Source organism: Acanthopagrus latus, chromosome 11, assembly GCF_904848185.1.
Source record: "Acanthopagrus latus isolate v.2019 chromosome 11, fAcaLat1.1, whole genome shotgun sequence".
Lineage (NCBI taxonomy): Eukaryota > Metazoa > Chordata > Actinopteri > Spariformes > Sparidae > Acanthopagrus > Acanthopagrus latus.
Genome location: NC_051049.1, coordinates 28,101,035 through 28,122,266, shown reverse-complemented (window position 1 = coordinate 28,122,266; position 21,232 = coordinate 28,101,035). Strand labels below are relative to the sequence as shown.

At 41.1% G+C, this 21,232-nt stretch overlaps 2 protein-coding genes across 3 annotated transcripts in view; one reads left to right on the top strand and one right to left on the bottom strand.

The window, feature by feature from the left end:
* The first annotated feature begins 4,177 nt into the window (after positions 1 to 4,177).
* Positions 4,178 to 13,782, top strand: LOC119029339 (interferon regulatory factor 4-like). 2 transcript variants are annotated; one of them, XM_037116121.1, is made up of 9 exons: positions 4,178 to 4,364; positions 4,489 to 4,727; positions 5,762 to 5,948; positions 6,221 to 6,297; positions 7,431 to 7,575; positions 7,675 to 7,776; positions 9,165 to 9,542; positions 10,186 to 10,298; positions 11,883 to 13,782. In XM_037116121.1, exons 2-9 carry the CDS (start codon positions 4,530 to 4,532, stop codon positions 12,042 to 12,044), a joined length of 1,362 nt encoding a protein of 453 aa, XP_036972016.1. In that variant the 5' UTR covers positions 4,178 to 4,364; positions 4,489 to 4,529; the 3' UTR covers positions 12,045 to 13,782. The 2 variants fall into 2 exon arrangements, with proteins under 2 accessions (XP_036972016.1, XP_036972017.1); XM_037116122.1 differs by lacking the exon at positions 4,178 to 4,364 and having other exon boundaries at positions 4,386 to 4,727.
* Positions 13,783 to 17,977: 4,195 nt separating this feature from the next.
* exoc2 (exocyst complex component 2) overlaps positions 17,978 to 21,232 on the bottom strand; it is a 49,297-nt gene continuing 46,042 nt past the window's right edge. The window contains exons 24-29 of the mRNA XM_037115059.1: positions 20,413 to 20,468; positions 20,184 to 20,306; positions 19,899 to 19,960; positions 18,646 to 18,705; positions 18,452 to 18,533; positions 17,978 to 18,330 (exon numbers count right to left, since the gene is read on the bottom strand). Coding sequence (XP_036970954.1) covers positions 18,277 to 18,330; positions 18,452 to 18,533; positions 18,646 to 18,705; positions 19,899 to 19,960; positions 20,184 to 20,306; positions 20,413 to 20,468 — 437 coding nt within the window. The 3' untranslated portion in view covers positions 17,978 to 18,276. The remainder of the gene's footprint in view (positions 18,331 to 18,451; positions 18,534 to 18,645; positions 18,706 to 19,898; positions 19,961 to 20,183; positions 20,307 to 20,412; positions 20,469 to 21,232) is intronic.

Here is a 21,232-nt window from a genome sequence, read left to right as displayed (position 1 = left end):
AACTGACTACAAAAAGACTGACAGTACCATATATATTCTGTAGCAACTTATTCTAACTAATCTTTTAAGCCTACATATGCTTACAGTGAGTAACATTTAAACCAAAGTGGAAAACTGTGTAATTCAATAGGGAGCTCCTAACATTTACTTAAATTACAACAATTCATTATATTTCTATATAAGATAGATTGCTAAGCTGCTAAAAGATGTGATTTTCTCTGTGATTTTTCTTTATGTCATTATTTGCAAACATGTATTCATTTTAGCTTTTATCAACTTTTCTGCAAACGTTGTTTCTATCGTGTTGTTATGAAGCTTCACAATTTAAGTCATTAGTACAATAAGTACCACAAAACTGTTCCAGAAACACATTTTGAGTGAATGTACTAATAGTAATAGTGCAGTAACATTCCACAACTGCAGCTGGTGGCAGGGATCAGAACATTTGTTTCGTCTCTAGGAGCTCCAAGTCAAAGGTCAGTGGAAGAAGGGTAACTAAGTACATTTACTCAAACACTTTACTTGGAGTAAATACAGTTTTGAAGCAGCTCTGCTTTACTTTATCCTACTTTTATTCCTACATCTACTCCTAACTACTCTCAGAGGTTTAATATGGTGCTGTTCACTTGGCTACGCTCCTCCGACAGAAGCAGGGACTGTACAGATGAAGACACCTGGAGCAAAACATTTGATCTGCTTATGAAAAAAGTAGAAAACAGTTGTTACACTACACTACAACTGCAACAGAGTATGAAGCATTTCAAGTGAGCTCTTCCTCAACTACCTGCAACATACTGTACAGCTTAATGCAAGGCAAATACTGTACCTTGTATTCTACTATACTGTAGTTACTGATTACTGTACAGAATATATCGATTTCATATTCAAACATGCTGATTATAGAAAAGATGATTCCTTGACATAGATTAAACTATCCAACGGTGTGTATAATAACTGAAATGAGCTCTACCTGACCATTCGTACAGTGTCTCTTAGAGGTTCATGCATCAGTAATGACACGACAACACAGGAGCCAATACAGAAGAGTGAAAACTTTTACTTTTGAAACTGATACTTTTAAAACACTTCAGTAAAAGTACAGATATTTTGTAAAATATTACTTAAAGTGACTACAAGGTACTCTTAAAGTGTTTGTGAAACAGTCTCTGATTCCTCTGATGATTCTAAATGACCTGTAACAGCAGACGAGACTATCAGCGAAAAGACTGCTATTTTTATATAGTTATCATTAATGCCTGCGTTCGCATCTGATCACATACATCACATATAAAATCAAATAATTAACCTCTTATGAACCTCATCGTGAACATCCAGCGGCCTCTCTGTCACTCCAAAACAAATAGCTAAAATCTTTACTACAGCAGGTGTACCGCCTTCATCAAAGGGGGCAGCTAGAATCAACACAGACTTAAAGTTCCTCATAGTCACTTTAAGGAAAAGTGGGAGTCACTCATACTAATAGCGCTTGAGTAAAAAGGCTGAAGTAGGTAATATCAAAAGTAGTTAACCATCAAAAATGGATTTACATGTATGTTTATATTGTATACTAAGGGTTGACCGATTACCGGCCTGGCCAATAATCAGATCTGATATTCAGCATTCTTTTGATTACTGGGAATTTTTTTTTCATGATCATTTCTTTTTAAAAAATCTAATTTTAGCTAATACATTTTCAAAAAGGGCCACTTTGGCTCTGATGCAGCATGTAATCTGCAAGTTACTTGGGTTAACAAATAAATGTAGTGGAGTAAAAAAGTACAAAGTCATACTTGAGTAAAAGTAATGAAGTATTCATTATCAGGTATACTAAAATATCACATTTTAAGTATATTTCCTGCCAATACTTCAGTATCAAAAGTACAAGTATATTTACAGGATTAGGATTCAAGCGATTATCGACCTGGATGAGTACCGGATCAGATATTCTGCATCAAGAATCAGTTTTTTAAAATCCAATTCAATCAAATAAATTGATTCAAAAATGAGCATCACTGCCTCTGAGGCAGGATGCAGTCTGCAAAGTAACTAATAACTACAGTTATTAAATAAAAGTAGTGGAGTAAAAGTACAGTACTTGCCACCTCAATGTGATGGATAAATTGTTAATACTCAGCACACTTACCTGTCACATCTGCTAGGGTGTAGTATTTTATTTGAGTAAATGTTCTTAGTTACATCCCAACACTGCTTTTTGTAGACATTCACTTGGGTTTAGCAGGTTGGAAATGACTGAATTAGAGATTTTAAGCTGTTGTGTAACTTTTCATGTAACTTGTGCTGTAATGGGTTTGATAACCTGCAGACATTTCGCTCACTCAGCGACCTGTTTTATTTGTAGCTTTGTAACTGACATTCGATATAAAAAAAAATGACAGTTTGTAATCAGGGCCCTGGCAAAGATTTTAGACATACTGAGGTCACGCCCCACACTCACATCCATCCAATGAGAACATTTTGAAGACTGCAGTGTATATCTGTGCAATTCGCTGCATTTTGACAGGACCAACAGTCACTTGGGAAAAAAATACCTGTGCCAGCAAATAGATGAATATTGGACTCCGACAGAAGAAGAAGAAAAAGAAGAAGAAGAAGAAGAAGAAGAAGAAGAAGAAGAAGAAGAAGAAGAAGAAGAAGAAGAAGAAGAAGAAGAAGAAAAGTAAGAAATATGACAAATTTTGTCTGAAATGTACAAAACTTATTTCCTTGCTAATAATAACTTACTGACATGGGTAACGCTTCAAAAGAACCATCACAAAAAAATAGTACATTCATAGCTTATTAGATTTAGTTCAGTAATTTCACTGTTAAGAGACAATGAAATGTTTCATAAATCACTTGTAAAGTATACACTCTAGATCCTTTTCAGCTGTTACAGCTTCAAAGTCTAAGTTCAGTTGCTGCCTTAAATATTTGATTTAAGATCATTTAGGTTGAACAGTTAGATAAAAATCTTCTTTACGGTTTCTTTTTTTTTGTAAACTGAACTAGATAAAACATCTTCAGTTAGCTTGAGATACAAAGAGTGAATCAAAGACCGTTCAGTGCCACGGTCATTTCACACAAGAAGTAGCAGCAGCTGCTCCTATTGGTCCTGCTCTGGTCCAGCGTTTGCACAAAGAAATGATGTAAACCAGTTCACAATAATTTGATAAGAAGTGTCAAAGTTTGATAAAGTAAAGACTGATTCAATACTAACCTTTATCATACATGTTCATATTTCCACTGTTGTGAAGAAAAGAACCACAACTTCCCTCAAAACGTATCAGCAGCACGTTTCCACACGTTTTCTTTAAAGTATGAAGCAGATGGTCTCAGGAGTGTTTTACCTCTCAAACAAGGCATGCTGGGAAGTCTGTCAATATGCTGACCATGTTTCTTTAGAAAGAGTTGCCTGTACTCTGTTCATTAAATGCATCCAACTCATCATTTAAAGTCAAAAGACTCCGAGTTAAAAGGAGAGAAGATTATAAATCCAGAAGTGGTCTGAAAATAAAAAACTATAAACTTTAAGTTTCATCAACTTGAAACAAATACAGTTTGAATATGTATGTTACTGACATCGGTTGATTCCACTAAATTCTTGTTACAGTGTAAAAACATCAGCTGCAGCTCATCCAAATAATGTTTGTGAATGAAGCTCACAGTATTCATGAACCATTTACTAAATATTATGGCCATCGACTGCAACAGTCCAATATAACATACATTTAGTGATATATAGTTTATGAAGCTCGTTAGCACTGAAATGACTTTTTTTTTAAATGATATTCACAGTCAATTGATTATTTTAACGATCTAATAGATATTAGACCAAGAAACAAACACTAAAGACATGACCTCATGTTTACAATAATCTAGTCTGCCCGGCTCTTCTTGTCAGTGTTATCTCAGCTGCTCTGCTTAAACCTTCCGCTGGGAACGAGCCGAGCGCTTCTGTTTGCAGGACCACTCTCCTGTAACTTTTCGTAAAGCTTTATCATTTCACAGAAGTGTTTTTGTCTCCGTGCCATGGTTTTCCACGTGTGCGGGTGTGTGACACTTCTGGCTGACGCCGGCAGGGTTTCCCCCCCGGTGTCTTCCTGGAGATCGGCCGCTGTGCGCGCTGATAAGCTTCGCAGGAGAGAAGCAGCAGCAGCAGCAGCGGCGGCGGCGGCGGCGGCAGCAGCAGCAGCAGTACAGGCGGCGGCGGCAGGTGCGTCCTCCTCAGCGCAGCATCCCCCGGCTCAGTCTCCGCCCTCCCGCTGCGGCTCGATAGGCTGGAGGATTTAAGCGGGCCCGCCGTAATGATGAGGGCTTTCTGAGGCTGATTGATTTCAAAACTCGACGGGTTTCGACTCTCGCAGGTAAGACCATCCCCGAGGCACCCAAGAGCGAGCTGTGCGTGGGAGATCCGTGGGTTAACCTTTAGTGAGTTTTACTGCTCTTAGCCTTCTCTGCATAACTTACTTTCACAACAAATATCAACAGTGCATTACAGGAGCCGACAGCGGACTTGTGTTTGCGGAGAGATGAACTCAGAGTTGGATTACGGAGGCTCCGGCAGCAGCGGCAACGGCAAGCTGCGCCAGTGGCTCATCGAGCAGGTGGACTGCGGCAAATACCCCGGGCTGGTGTGGGAGAACGACGAGAAGAGCATCTTCAGGATACCGTGGAAACACGCCGGGAAGCAGGACTACAACCGGGACGAGGATGCCGCGCTTTTCAAGGTAAAACACCCCGCATCCTCCAGGCCAGGGCAACACATGTGGACCTTCAGAATCAAAGGTGCAGAAAAGCGTCGGGAGTGGAAACAAAGATAAACACACAGCGATGAATATTATAAGTGATCGATTTTTCATGTGCAATAAAAACATTTTCATTATTTCGCCTGCTGATTACTCCACGTTTCGTCTATCTCATGTCTGGAGATGGTTAAACATGTCCGACACATGTTCCCAGAGCCAAAGACAAGTCAGTTCAGTATGAAACGATTGAAATAATTTCACTTTTGAAATGTGTTGCTGATTGATTTGACGTTTATGCACGACTCAATTAATCGACTAATTGTTTTAGCTGTCTTTAATAACTTCTGCCACCTGGAGACTCTCACTTATGCATGTGCTGCCTAACATCCTGGAGCTCAGTTTGGATGAAGCTCTCTCTCTCTCATTATCGATTAGTGATTAGCTGATCGCTTTGTGGACGCATATTTGCCCTATTTGATGCCAGAAAATAGTTAAATATGTCTGACACGTTCCCAGAGCGAAATATATATTCTTTGAAATTCACGTTTGGCCCAAACTAAAGTTCCGAACAGAAAGATAAATTAGATTAATATCAAATAAGTTGTGGGGGAAAAAAAACAAGAAATCTGCACATTTGAGACACTGAAAACTGTTGCTGATTAATTTCTATATAGATGCACGACTCAGTTAATCGACTACAGTGTATCAGCTGTCTTTATGAACTGTCTTTTTCTGCTGCCTGGAGAATGTTACATCCCGGAGCTCAGCTTGATCACACTGCTCCTCTCATCCTCTCTCTTATTGTCGAGCAGTTGAAAGTTTAAAAAAATAAAATAGAATAAGATCAAAATAATAATAAAAGATTTTTTTATTATTTTTTTTTTTTACTTTTTTTTTTTTTACTGTATACTGGATGCGGTGGTGCAGTTTGGTGAGCTGCGTGTCTCACCCTCTCTCAGGTTTCAGGGAGGTTTTGCTTTTTTTTTTTTTTTTTTTCACCGGTGACTTTTGCGCAGGCCTGGGCGCTGTTCAAAGGCAAGTTTCGGGAGGGGATCGACAAGCCGGACCCGCCGACCTGGAAGACTCGCCTCCGCTGCGCCCTCAACAAGAGCAACGACTTTGAGGAACTGGTGGAGAGAAGCCAGCTGGACATCTCAGACCCGTACAAAGTGTACCGCATCGTCCCCGAGGGCGCCAAGAAAAGTCAGTCACACACCAAAAACGCACATCGACCGCTTTAAACAGATGAATTTACAGCATCACAGTGAACCAAAGTGGGGGAACTTGTCTGGAAATTCTCTGAATACACATCTGGTTATAATAAAGGTCACTGACTGCTCAGTGCAGTGAAAACCACCAGTGAAGGTCACACTGCATGATGGGCTTTTTACATTTATTTTTATTTATTTATTTTATTTTTATTTTTTCATTTTTGCGTTTAGACTTAACATTTTGTTCTTCTGTGTTGCACGCAGGACCCCGACAGGAGGACAGTCCACTGAGTCCGATGGGCTATCAGGTGCACCCGTCCTACCCTACACTGCAGACTCAGGTGAATTTCATACACATCGAAATGAGAGGAGTGGGCTTCAGAGAGAGCGGGGGGGCTGAATGTGAAACAGAAACAGTGGATGAGGAGATAAACTGTGCATGCATGGACGAGCTCTGATACAGTCACAGGTTTATGAGTCACAAGTCTCACTGATGCCTTCAAGTGCTGAAGAAGAAAAGGAAAACCATCACACAGGGCAGCAAAGTGTCGTGGCAAAGTGTCAGTTTGTGGAGATGGTACAGTGAGTTGTAACAGGGGGAATGCTTTCTCTGTCACTTGTCACAGTTAGCACCTACATCAAGTCTGACCGATTGTTACAGATCTAGGATCTGTATTTATGACTGTGTTGTTACACAGAGAAACTCTAGGGGGCTCCAAATCACATTTCTACATATTTCTACACAGTATTGCTTTATTTTTTATCATTATTTTTTTTTTTTTAGGTCCTTCTGTTAATTCAGCACACTTTCATTATATACCTCTGATGGACAAATAATTCATTCTTTGATTTTGTTTAATTACATAAAAAAAAATATTCGTCTGAAGAATTTTAGCTCAGTGACTTGAAACTTATCACATGTAAACTACTAACTTAACTGATTACTAAGACTAACACATTCTAAACAATGGAAACATATTCAATAGTAGTGAAATGTATTAACCTAACATTAAATCCTGATGTGGAGCTCCCTTAAAGGAGCAGTTCACACGAAAAAGAAGATTCAGTCTTTCTCTCCTCCCTCCATGCTGATGAAAAGTCAGGGGAAGTTTCGTAGTCCGCAAAACATTTCTGGAGCTTCACAGCAAAATAGCGTTACAGCATTCTCCTAAACAACTGAAGTAGCTGAGGACTTGTTTTAAAATGTATAAATACAACAGAAAATGGCTCCACAGAGCTTAGGAGAATGCTGTAACGCTGTTTTGCTGTGAAGCTCCAGAAATGGTTTGTGGGCTACGAAAAGTCACCTTCCATCAGGTAAGTAGATAAAGACTGAATTTTCACTCTTGCTTCATTCCTTTAATGCTTCATGAAAAACACATGAATGTGAATCGCTGAAAAAAAAAAAAAGCTGCATCATCATATTTACAACTTGAAGTTGTGTTTAACTGTGTGTCTCTGTCTCTGTCTGTAGATGTCACACTCACAGTACATGCCCACTGCTGAATGTAGCTGGAGGGAGTACTGTCAGGAGCCGGCCTCGCTGCCTGAGCTGCCCTTCACTCAGTGTCCCTGTCCCCCTCGCAGCTTGCCGTGGCAGGGCTCGTCCATGGAGAACGGTACTGCACTCAGTGCTCATGTAGAAGCCTCAGCACCCTGCTAGATTAAGTATTGCACACTTACAGTAAATGTTTGTCTCTGCTTGTCTGTGTGCGCAGGATATCAGCTCAGAGCCTCCATCTACTCGTACGGTCCTGCCGACAGTCAGCCCCCGCCGTTCACACTGGACGCCGGCATCAGATCAGCCGAGACGCTCTCAGGTAAACAAACCTTTAAGTTCACCTCTGACATCACAGGGAGGGAGTGGCATCCACAACAGAGTGTTAGACGTGATTTAATGTACATATAGATACCTGAAAATATCATAATGTGCATCCCTTTAGGCATCTGTTGAAAGGTTGAAACTTGAATCACACTGCTTTGACATCGGGAGAACTTTAAAGGTTACCTCAAATGCACATAGTTTTAAAGGCCTGAAGAAGATACACTGTTGCCCTTCATCACAAAACCAGCTCTGGTTCTTGAACTTGTACGTTTAAGATTCTTGGACCCTTGGTGCTATTAGTGAACCAGCCCTCGTTTCCTCCACTTTTGAGCGGAACAAGGCACAGTGACCTGTAGAATATGACACGACCACTTCGATTCGCACTTCACATCAAGGAAAATCTGCTAGCTTTTGGTTGCAGCTGTGACCTAATTTTGGGCGTGTTCCAAACTAGTTCAAATTGCCTCGATGGTTAAGAATTAGGTGCGCAAACAGAAACGAAAACTGGTACCATGGTGGTGCAAAGGCTTTACACTGTACCTAACGTACTGAATAAAATTCATAAATATTTTGGATTTTTTTCATTTATTGGATGATTCAAAAACAGAGTTCACATCAAACCCGTAAGCCTGTGTTTCAATGAAGCCATTGTAGGCTACCTGGCCAGCACAAAAGCCTGAAGGTATCTGTCATCTAGCTTTGATTATTTACCTTCTTGTAATGGTGAGAAACTGTATTACTAGTTATTGCAGCTTTTATGAAACTGTATTTAAGACCATACAGTAAACTTAAAATAACTGATGTTCAAGGTGTAAATGAGGCAACAGTGGACATCAGAGCGCCATCTAGTGGCCGTCTGAGGCAGTGATACTGCCAAATAAAATGGTTTTCTTTTGGTATTTTACAGAGCTTGTTATTTTGATATCTAAATGTATTCTTGAGAATTCACAGAAATAGCTTTTGGAAGGTTGTCCTCCGAATCAGACGTCGGCCTTGAGTCACCAAAGGTTGAGAATGCCTGCTCTGAAATATTTTGGTGATACTTCAGACATAGCTGGTCTAATTTCAACTAAATCTGCTCTCTAGCGATTCAGAATGGTGACTGGACTGATGGAGGAACTCTAATTAAAGTTTAGCATTTCAAACACTGAAGTCTAACACAAATCTCGCCACATATTTCCTCCTACTGTAAGCACCAAACGCAATCGGTTCAAGTGCTAACACCTCACTTCCACATGACCGTTCATCACCTCTTTGCTGCTGGAGAAGTACAAACATTTGGCAGACAAATGAGAATAAAAATACAACTCATGTGAAAAAAGCTAAGAGCATCAGAAAAAATGTTCATTGACCTCTACCTGTGTCCTCTCCTCCTCCAATCAGACGCCCGCATGCACGTGAGTGTTTATTTCCGAGAGAGTTTGGTGAGGGAGGTCACCACCTCCAGCCTGGAGGGGTGCCACATCACCCCGTGCTCCCCAGAGGAGAAGCACTACCCTCAACCTGGGAGTCCTGAGGTGGTCCCCCTGCCTGTGGACAGTCTGTCCACCCACAGAAGGGCAGAGGATTGTCCCCCGAGTCCCCCGTCCACCCTGGAGAGGGGAGTGTTGCTGTGGATGAGCTCAGACGGACTCTACGCCCGGAGGCTGTGTCAGAGCCGAGTGTACTGGCAGGGAGGACTGTCCCAGTATGGAGATAAGCCCAACAAACTGGAGAGAGAGGTCACCTGTAGACTCCTCTCCACACAGGACTACCTGACAGGTGAGACAGCAGGGAAGGGCTGCAAATGTGTCATCGAGATGCCTGGAGGAGTCTTTGAGAATTCTGGAAAAACCTTCAGAAAGTGGAACATGTTGTTAATCAGCCTGGATCTGGGTCTCTGTAGGTTTATTGTGGATTTATATCTTATCAAATGGGATGCATAGCTCTATGAATTGAATCTAAAGGTAATACACACAAGACAGAAACTGTGGTTAAACAGTAAATCAGCTTCAGATGCATTTGGGCATGGACTGTTTTTGAGAAAAACTCCAGCTCATTTACAGTAAATGTCTTTGGTTCCATCTAAGAGCAAATCTCAAGACAAATAAAACCCCTTAAAAGTCAGAATCAACTCATAACTGTGGTAGATAAACTTTTTAAAGTGTATTTAATGATGAGGAACAGTCACATGACTTCTCCACAGCCACATCATCCCCACCCACATGCCACGGCAGCCCCAGCTGTGTCAGAAGTCTGATTGCTAATAGTATTTGCATACACGGTGTGACCAGGACTTTCCATTCGAATCACCCCAAAGGTCACATCACTTCAAGTGAAGTTCTTGTGAATTCATTTGACTTTAAACAGTGGAGATTATTTTTGATGTCAAAGCTGACTATGATTATTTGATCCTGTCTACCAGAGATCCAGAGTTACGGGCTCCATGGTCGGCCGCCGCCTCGTTTCCAGGTCCTGCTGAGTTTTGGAGATGAGTGTCTGGACCCGCAGAGACAAAGACGGACCCTTACTGTGCAGGTGATTGTCACTACCGTAACATTAGCCCTGCGTCATCTCTCCTCATTTGTAGACATTTTTGTCATAGTGCTCAAGGAAACATAATATTATTTTCTGGGCTGAAAGTGAAGCCTTGAAAGTTTAAAGTGTGGTTTGAAAAGTGAAACATTTGCAAGAACCTCTTCCCAGTCATATTGCTTAGTTCAGAACTTTAAATTCAGTTTCTGAGAGAGTCCTGGTTCCATTTGAGCATCAGGTGATGGGATTTTTTACATTGTTCCAATCAGGGAAGATCTGAAACCCAGAAAAAAGACAAAGGTACAACCAATTGTGCTCTAGCCCTTATTAGCTTGGTAGCATTACTGTGTGATTTCTGCCTGGGCTGGGTTGTTATCTTGTCCTAAGGGATCAACAGTGAGCGTTGTATTGGTCAGAATTGTCAAGTGAATGAGAAGAAACAGCAGTTTTCAGAATATAATGTCTGTGTATTGCGTTGCAGAGATATCTAGTGAAGTTAGCTGCTAGCATGATAATCGGCTAGCCCTGGTTGTCTCCTGTGGTAAACAGTGACACTCCGCAGGTCCCCGAGCTCCCAGTCCAAACCGCTAGCTGCACTGCTAACTGAGCTAACTCCCTAACGGCAACCACAGTTAGCAGCTCTCAGCGGGAATCCTGCTTTTATGCTGCCTCTTATTTGTTCTGAGTATGAATTCAGCAGTTGGCGAATTGCTACATAGTTCACCTTCACTGTTTTCAATGCAGATTAGAATTTAAACGGCTGATTGGTTCACAGTGGAGATACCCAACCTTCACTTGTTTCAGGTTCTCCCCCTCTCTTTTCTTAGGTTTTGGTGTGAGTCAGGGAAATCTGCTTGATGTCAGGACCTTGGGCTACCAATTTTTTTGAGAATGTTTCACTATGTTGCTGAATTTTATAGCCCAAACACTATAAATGCAATAAAAGAAAATAATTGCCAAATGAAATAATCATGACAATAGTTAGTGACAATAGTGGTAACCCTAGAGTCACAATCACTTCAAGCTTGACGCAACGTCCCCTTTCCTGATCCCTCCAACAAAGGCTTTTTGTTTTTCCAAGCAGGAAAGCAATGGTTGATGAGCACAAAGCCAGACCCACTGAGTCTCTGCAAATACGGGCAGTTATTCAGAGGCCTGAGCTATGATCCAGGCTATTATCATTAGTTCCATTAATACTGTTGGATTTCTTTAGAGCATCACTTTTCCACAGAGCTTTCAACTGCAACTCAGGGTTCTCGTCAGTGGTTAGAACATGCGTAATCAGTTCCTCAGGCACAAACCATCTCTGACAACCAAGCAAGCTCCATCCAGGAGGAAGACCAGCTGAATTTTATATCTATATATAATATAACATATATATGTATTTATAAAACCAAAGCTATTTAACACTTGTACATTTTAAAAAGCATAGAATTCTTGCTGACTTTTGTTCTTTTCTCACATCTTTTCTAAACAGTTCAAACTTTCAAAACTCTGAGACATTAGTTGTGATATTTCAATACCAATCTGAGCTCTTACAAACCATCTACAGTGAAAACTGACCCGTCTGACCTCCGTGTGTTTCAGGTGGAGCCGCTGTTTGCCCGGCAGCTCCTGTACTACGCCCAGCAGATGGGCGGCCACTACTACCGCAGCTACGAGCACCCGGGAGTCACCGAGCACATAAACACCTCTGAGGACTACCAGAGGGCCATCACACACCACCACAGCAGCAGCCTGCAGGAGTGATCTCAACAGCTTCGAGTGACTGTTGGAAACTTCAAGACGCAGCTGTGAGACAAGAGGACAAACCCGGACAGTGTTAAACATATGATGATGGACATTTAGTGACAGTTACTCAACGCCCTGTAGGGCTCCGTGTGTGTTTGTCAGTGAGTGTGGCCGGAACAAAAGTTGTAGTGTTATTTTCTTTCCTTACAGTAGTTCTAGGGCACCATGAATATTTTCTATACTGACTATGCAATTAAAACTGACAGCTTCGGTGATTGTACTATAGAAAACTGTGCAGGGGATTGTAGTGCCTTACAGGGATGGTTTGACATATTGGGAAATACGCTCATTCACTTTTTGGCTGAGAGTTTGATGAGAAGATCGATGCTACTCTCAAATCTGTACAGTGCTAATGAAGCTCTAGCCAATCCGTGGTTAGCCTAGCTTAGCACAACAACTAGCCAGCTCTTTGGAGAGTGGGCTGAACCTGCGAAATATTGCTCTGATTGAACATTTGCACACAGGGAGGTATTTCAAAATGGCCAAAATGCCTGCAGAAGACAAGGCTAGCTTGTTTATGCTTGAACCGTTAGCGACCAAGGTAGGGTAACTTAACTTTTAAGCTTGAGGTTTGCTAGCTCAGAGGTTGGTGTTTACTGTGAAGATGGGAATTTGAAAAGACTGGAAACAGGGAAACAGCCAGCTGTTCCATATTCAGAGCTAACAAAATCTGCCTACCAGCACAAGCTCATAGACTGACACATTACATTTTGTTTGTTGAATGTGTACAATATGCCCTTTTTAATTTCTCTGATTCAGGAAATAGCCCCGCACATATAACAACACACTGGTTTGTGGACAACTGTTTTAAAGAATCATATGTGGTGAGACAGGAGTGTGAAGCTGGAGGAGTTATCCTGATTGGGTCTGACTTTGAACGCAAAGCATACCCTGCTTAATCGTCTATTTTACTCTAAGTGGGACTAAATTTTACAAAATGAGCATCATGATGTGATTGAGAAGACTTAAAACTTCACACTGAGACCATAAACTCATTTGGAAACCTTCTACTAAAGTGTTAAATCAAGTGAGAAGTAGGGTACTTTTCTCATAGCCTAATATATACTTTGTTGAATTGCTCCCTGCTGGCTATTAGAAATAATGCCAGAACAAGGCAGTGATTTTAATATTTAAGACCCAGAAACTGAAATTTTCTCCATATTTTATACCATCAGGCAATAGCTCATAAAAGAGAAAATTGTTCAATCTGTACAAAAACTCAACAAGACACAATATGTCTTAAGGGAGCTTGAAAGGCGCAGGCAGGCAGGTGTTTTACCTTTGGGATGAACTATGTTAGCTGTTCGCTTAGCAGTCTTTATGCTAAACTAAGCTATGCTAAGATGGCTGTAGCTTCATATTTGCTGGACAGACATGAGAGTGGCATTTTGTTGCGAGGAGACACTATCACCACCATTTTATAAATTATGAATGAGATTTGTTCCTGCTTTGTTTGTGTGAGAAATTCTCAGGGATACGATAGATAGATAGATAGATAGATAGATAGATAGATAGATAGATAGATAGATAGATAAGCTTGTTCAACTCAATTTTGTATCCAATATTTTACTTACATGATACATTTTTAAACATCATTTTAAATTAAAAAATATGTCAAATATGAGAAAGAGTTGGAGTGAATGTTTTGAGCTTTTTTAGTCTTTAAATGGGCATGTTTGTGTTGCAAAAACCAATAAAAAGCTTCAGTGCAAAGACGTCTCTTGATAGCTCTGTGAGCTCCTCTAGTAATGTCAGTACTGTGTGTGTGTGTGTGTGTGTGTGTGTGTGTGTCTGTCAGAACAGGAAGTGTGGTTCACATGCAGGATGAGGCTGGTTAATCAAACACTTCATTATCACAAACAATGTTATGACATCACAAAGGGGAGGAGAGGGAGGAAGAGGTCGGCCACGCTTTCCGTGCTGCGCCTTCCTGGCTTCTGCTCGCAGATCAGAGTCTGTTTCCACTTCCATGGAAAACAATCACAAAAACCCGCAAACACATTTGTCACTGCTGCGAAAAGAGCAAGGAAGATGTCATCGCTGATGAGGTGCTTGTGAAAAACAATTTAGTCATTTTACTTTGAAAGCCACTGCCTTCTCACGAAGGTTTTTCTGAACAGTCCATTCGAGCTGAGGTTAGTGGTTTTCAGTATCCATTGATTGGCACCTTCAAATTTATGAAACCTTTATTCAATTTGTGAAAATGATGTTGTATGCTTTGGACTCTGTGCAGACATCTCACTTCACTGTCCTGGGCCATGCACAAATTACCAGTTTGTGACGTTTCCAATCAGGATGCTTTCTATTGCTCCTCTGGAGAAGCTGAAAAGTATTTAGCTCCAGAATTCAGCCCCCATTGGCCCCGATACTCGGGAACCTAAAACTGTTCACCTGCTCCACTGATGTAGACGGGGATGTTTGTCTTTACCTCCTTGGTTTTGTTCTCTGTGCACCACTCAGCAAGATTTCCTCTAGGTATGAACTCACCATCGATGATGTGTCGTCCACATACTCACTATAGAGGACTCTCGATGTCCGGGAGTGCAGTTATGGGCGTAAACTGGGAACAGGAGGGGGCTAAGCACACAGCCCTGGGGGGCTCCAATGTTGAGCACTGAAGTAAAGAAGGTGTGATTGCCAATCTGAACTGCCTTGGGTCTGCTTATGTGGAGGTCATTCTGATGTAGCTGTTGTTATTTTCAAGGTGTGTGAGGACTGAGTGGAGGGCAGCCGATATGGCATCCTCTGTGGATCGGTTGGTTGGTTTTGTTGACCAACAAGAAGAACATATTGTGACGACTCCTCGTGTGTTTCCGCTGGAATTACCCTTTAACTTACATTACGCAATGGTCTGGGTGATAACTCAATTACGATTGGCTGCGGGGTGTCAAATACCATCTGATATAAGGACTGTTATGGAACTACCCAAGTAGTTCCACTGAAACTTTCTGTGCACCGCTCTTACATGCAGTTTCAAAAATGAACATTTTATTTACAGCACATTTTGTAGTCCATGACTGCATCATCCTCTGAACATCCTGAGTTACTGAATTGTCCCTCTGAAGACGAGCTGTCATCATTTTTCCAGGAACATTTTAATAGTGATTTGGGGACAATGACGTGGCTGGTTAGCTAGCTAGTCTCGTTAAAAAACACACCGTTAAATTATATTTACTGTTTGTCAACCGTCAACTGCTGTTTGAGCACACAGCAGAGAGTTTCAACAAGTAAAGCTCACTGTGATGCTTACATATGTCCGTAAAAAAAAGGAGTTGGTCTCGATCTGTCTCGACCTTTTGTGGAACGACCACCATGACGTCAGCTCCAATGTAGAAACGTGTAACTTTTCATAACTGAACATTTTCAAATGCTTTCCTACAGCGAGTGGGTACTTGAACGTCACCAGTTACTTCAAATGAAAACATGTTTTTGTACATTTCATCAAAGGGGGAAACCTTGCTTGCTTTGGACGTCCCTGAGCTGCAACAGGTAAGAATGATCATTTTTGCACTCATGTATCAAACATTATGTTTGAAATGTTCCGTCATGTTCATTATCGAAAAATGACAGGAGTCATTCAGCTCTTTATCACACTCTCTTTAATGGACTGCACAAATTCATGAAAACAAGCTATAATATTTTTCACCTGAGAGATTTTTTCTTTGCTGAAAAGTAACTATTTTAAAGCCTTTTTAGCTCAGCTCTACAGCCACGTACTCAATGAGAAGATTTTTTCAGACCTTACAAACTGATAGCAGGATGTCATGAGCCAGCGACTCATGAATGTGAAGAGCAAAACCGGTGTGCCGCAACAGATAAACCTCGACCACTGCCATCAGTCAATGTCATTTTTACCAGTAGCAGACAGCAAGGTGATTATCAGCTGATAATCAGTATGATTTATCGGCCGTTTTGTATAGTGCTTATAAATACTGATGTTAATGTAGGACAACCCTGTCAATGTACTGTTATTGTGAATTCACTATTTCTTGCTTATCAGATTGATTTCTGCTGAAAAACCTCTCATTGAATTCTATCGAATCTTCTCAGATGTGTCAAATTTCTCCATCCCTCTAATTACCCACTCGCTGTGTCAGATCAAAGTGTGAATGTGTTTTGCAGGTCGTGTCATCACGTCTCCTGAATGGAACAGACTTCAGGCGAATAAATATAACCAATAAAAAAAAAAAAACAACAAAAAAAAACTCCCCCTTCTTCACCTCTGTTACTGTAAACAGAGAGAACGGATAAGGTTTGAGGCTTTGAACCTATTTTGTGAATGAATTCGTGGGAGGACGGAGAGCTAAGTTTAGAACACAGAGAATCAAAACAACTCCCGCCCGCTCTACATGGCTTTCCCCTAAACGTCGATGGGGAAACAGAAACAGACAAGAGTAAAGGTCTGAGGTGTGTCGATGTATAATAACAGAAAGCTGTAACCAAAAGTTAACCGTCACGTACAGGTGTACATTCATAATTTGACTGAATGGGTCAACTGCTGCTCCAACACCACACATCACATCCACGCTGTCCTCAGATAACCCCTCGTGTCAAAGTTTCTCATGTGAGCTGTGGGTGTGACTCTGTCTGGCTGCACTGCCGCAACCGTACCGCTCACTCTCTGCGTCCCTACACCCACGACCTGAATCGCACTTTCTGCTGTCTCCATCTCCCTCTAGGATCCAGTTACAGCTTCTTCTGTTCAAAAGCCTGATTAATAATAACGGCCTGCACCGTCCCCACCCTGCATACGCCCTGTGTTCGCTCTCCTCCCAGAGAGATAGACTCAGATGAGCCAGACAGTGTGAGTGAAGCTGGAGCTCCAGAGATGAATGGCTAAACCTCACTGGTTAAACCAGTACGGCACACACACCAACTGCCTGCAAACTAATGCAAAACAGTCTGTGTGTGACATATTAATCTGGAGGTGAGTTAAAAGACTAGATGGAAAGACTCAGAAGTGTTGATTCAGATATTTTCATAATGTACTATATAACAATTTATGCAATCCAACAGCTCTGTGATGAATTGTATGTTTACGTAGCTTTTAATGTTCATTCAGACTGCAGCTGAGATGGACCTCCCTGTATGTAAGGAAGTGTTACTTGGGTCTGATTTTCACCCCTTGATTTAGCAATTCTTTGACATAGATGCTAATGACGAGCCAATCGTAATGCCAGAAATAATTCTTTCTTGTTGCACTAAAGTGAAGAGCACTAACGAGAGCTAACAAGCTCTTCAAAATTCATGAAACTCAACAGGTGTCAGAAAGGGTGAAAATTTACAACTGATATGGGGCTTGGCCAAAGGTGTTGCATAATGGCTCTACAGCGCCCAAGATTATTATTTTTTTTCTATGAAGTAGCCCACGCCCACTTTTCACCTACATGTACCGCAATTGGTTAACAGATGTAGTATGTACAGACTTGTGAAAAAGCCTCTTGGAGCAATATCGCAAACCCAACAGTTTGAGTTTTTTGTCAGCTGTAGCAGCGTGGGTAATTGGTTTGAATCTTAGGTATACATGATCGAATCTGCCCAAAGATTTATATTTTTTGATGACAGCCTCTGACATCAACATGCCAACAGTCATTTGATTAAAAATGACTGAAAAAATGTTCTCCTTAACCTTCCTAAAACCGTTTGGGAGATGGTGATATATGTTGGCAATCAACCTATTCAATCAGGGAAATAATGTGACTAAAAACAACTCAGGTAATACCATGTTAGGTTTTTAATGTCTCTTAGTGTAACATCTCCTGCATTATACATTGAAATGAAGACAAATATAAATCAAAATGCAATTTACTGCCTATAACTATTTTTCTACAGAGCATCAAGCCTCAGATGGTCACCATAATTGCTGAAAACATAAAAAAAAACCACATCAGTTTGACATGAAGCTTTCTGGATTTATTGGCTACAGAGATGGCACAGTACAGGGAATCAACATCAACACATTCTTAGGACAGATTAGTTCAGTCTGAGCAGAGACAGCAGAGACTACAGCTCAGTTACAGCCTCCATCCTCCTGCTGACCCCACACTTTGTTTTTTAAAAAAAGAAAGCCACTGAGCCATTTGCACATTGTTTGTTAGCTGCATGATTGGCTGTATGTGATTAGCATAACGACATGTCTGGGACTGTCCTGCACAGTAACAATGAAATCAACTATTTAGTGTCATTGAGATTAGATGAAGAGCAGTTTGTGTCCAATCTGGTGCAGCAGGAATTGAAAGTGACACTGGAAAAAAGAGATGAGTAAACAACAAAGTGTTAACTGAAGAGATAGAGTTGAGCAGATTGCAAATAGATAAGAGACAAAGACAGTGCAGTGTAGTGATAGAGTGAGTTTATCTCTTCACAGGCTGGACGCAGGCGGGCTGGAAGCAGGTGAGCTGGAGCTGCATGCTGCTTTTGAACTTGTTCAACAGCTCCTCCAATAACCTGCAGGAGAGAGAAAAACAAACTTGAATTGTGTGAAATTAATCTTTACATCATCAAACTGTAAAAGGTCACAGACACTTTTATTAGTAACACTGATCAGTATGTTACTCACTTCTTATCGCCTCCGCTGTGCAGCTGAGGAAGGGCGTCCAAAGCCAGTTTGAAGCTGGCACTAGAAACAAGACACTCAGTTAATACTTAATTTAAAAAACATGTTCATTAACAGTGGTAATCAGAAAAGTAAAGTTCTGAGTAAAGGCCTTTACACACTTTTTTCCTTCCATTAATTCACATTTCAACATCTTTTTTGATCCAGGCTTTCTTGGGAGTGAGGTCAGATCCTCTAGAGTTTTGCACCATGAGTGAAGGCATTAACATCAATCATGTTGTGTGAAATGGAGGTCATGTCACAGATCATGACAATGGCAGACCTTGATGTTTGTCATCAAGGTGTATTCTTTGACAAAAGACACACAATAATAAAGACAATGTGACAACGGTGACCTTGATTGCTGCTACATATGTGGACTTTACAGAGGGGGAACTATAGCTGTGACTACCTGTGCTCTTGATTCAAGTTTCAAGTCAGTCGCTTGTTTCTTTTATGCAAAACTTTTTGTGCTGCTGTCTGCAGTACTCCCTTGTAAAAGAGACCTCAATGGAAATATTCCTGCTACAATAAAGGTTAAATAAAAAAGAAAAAAAATCTACCGCTGCCTCAAAGGGTTAGTTTGTAACTTCAGTATTTTAATGTATTATTACTTCATTACGGTTCATACTGGAGCCCTGGAACAGTCAGCTGAGATGAACCTGTTGAATGAGTTCTCTCTCAACCTGTCAGCCAGCTAATCAGCACTGGTTGTGCCACCCCAGTCCCTGTCCTGCTTGGTCTATGGTAAGTATCAGTCTAATGTGATAAAACCAGTGCTGCAGATTCATGTCACTGCTGGTGTGAACAGTTTGATATTTGTTTGTTTCAACATATTCACAGGCAAGTATTTCACATATATGCAATTTTTTTTTTCTCGTCCTTGTATGTTAAGGCCATAAGTCTGAGTGTGTTTCCAGGCCTCAACACTGACCTCCCTACATGAACACATATATGCGCGCGCACACGCGCGCACACACACACACACACACACACACACACACACACACACACACACCACAGTGCATGCACACAGCAGAACCAGATTACTTTCACTTCCTTTCCAAAACCCACCAAGTAACATAAATAGGGATTGTAGTGAGGGATGTGCGACTGCTAAGATTTATGTTTGTGACACTTGCTGCTATAAATCACTAGGCACGTATGTGAGTTCCCATCTGTGCCACATACGAATGTGCGTTCGTGTGCTAACTTACTTGCTTTCAGCATTTAGATATGCAGCTATGGCATCTCTCAGTGCACAGAGTTCAAGTCGAGCCTAAAGGACAATGCAGGGGGACGGGGGTGGGGGGTTTGAAAAAAAAAGAAAAGGAGAAGATAAAATCAAATGAACATCTTCAACTGTCAGCAGTTGGCAGCTTGAACTGAAATCTGGCCTTATCAGAAACAACAGGTAAATCCCCAACAAGTGTGGGGGTCGACTTATGAGTCAGGGTCTTACTATGAGTGAGAAACTGCTCTGTGTTCATGTCAGTGAGTACCTGCAGCGCTCCGTTTTTGCTGAAGGAGGACACACACTGCATAAGGCGACACATCTCATCTGCAACTGACTCAACAATTCTAGACAAAACCCGAGGAACCAGGTCCTTAGAGACTGTGAAGACCTGAGACACATGAAAAGAGAAGAGGAGAAAGAAACACACCTGGTTAAAGAAGGGTTGGATAAAAAGGACCAAATAGTAGAGTTCACGGTGTGTAGGCTTTTTGTACCTCAGCATGAACTGTGATGATGTTGACCAGAGCTTCCTTCAGGTAGTTCCTCACACCTGAGGGAGAAGAAGGAACAACATGAACAAAAACAAAATTAAATGTGATGATGGGATGCTGAGAAAGCTAAATCAGAACAAATAATGAATACATTTCCTTCACCACGTGGACACCGACATTTGTTGAGAAGAATTCTTGTAAGAAAATGTGGAATACCAAAGTGTGTAAAACTGCAGGCAGGTCAGGGGAGTAAAACACTCGAGCTGCATCACACATAGTTGCGTCATTTGACTCGACTGATGCCCAGAGAACACACTTGTGTGAATGCAGTGTGAAATAGGACAGTGGTGAACCCTGCCGCTGGTGTGTGGGCCTGTACGGGAAATAACGGGTAAAAGGTGTTTCGATGTGCATCATAATCTGCCAATGTGTTTTGAGAAGATTTAAAGAATTTGCAACGTAAGGTCTGCTCTGACACACTTGAGCCTATTGCTTCTCTAGATCGAAATGAATGAAGAGTAGTTGTTTCCTGGCCCTATCCAAACAGAGATCTTAACAGCCTGTTAAAAATCACAGGATAAAAAAAGAGCCATCTCTAATAATTCATGATTGAAAAAAAAATCTATATGTATTGATCTAGGGAGGAGAAAAGTAGTTGTCGACAGTGAAGGTAAATAATGTAAAGATATTACTTACTATACTTAATTGGTTCTACTGACACCAGTATTGTGTCCCCAGCCAGTCAAAACTATGCTTTTATACTTGTTCCTACAGTTAAACGTTAGAGATTCATGTGTAGAATGATTTATGTTCATCATTTGAC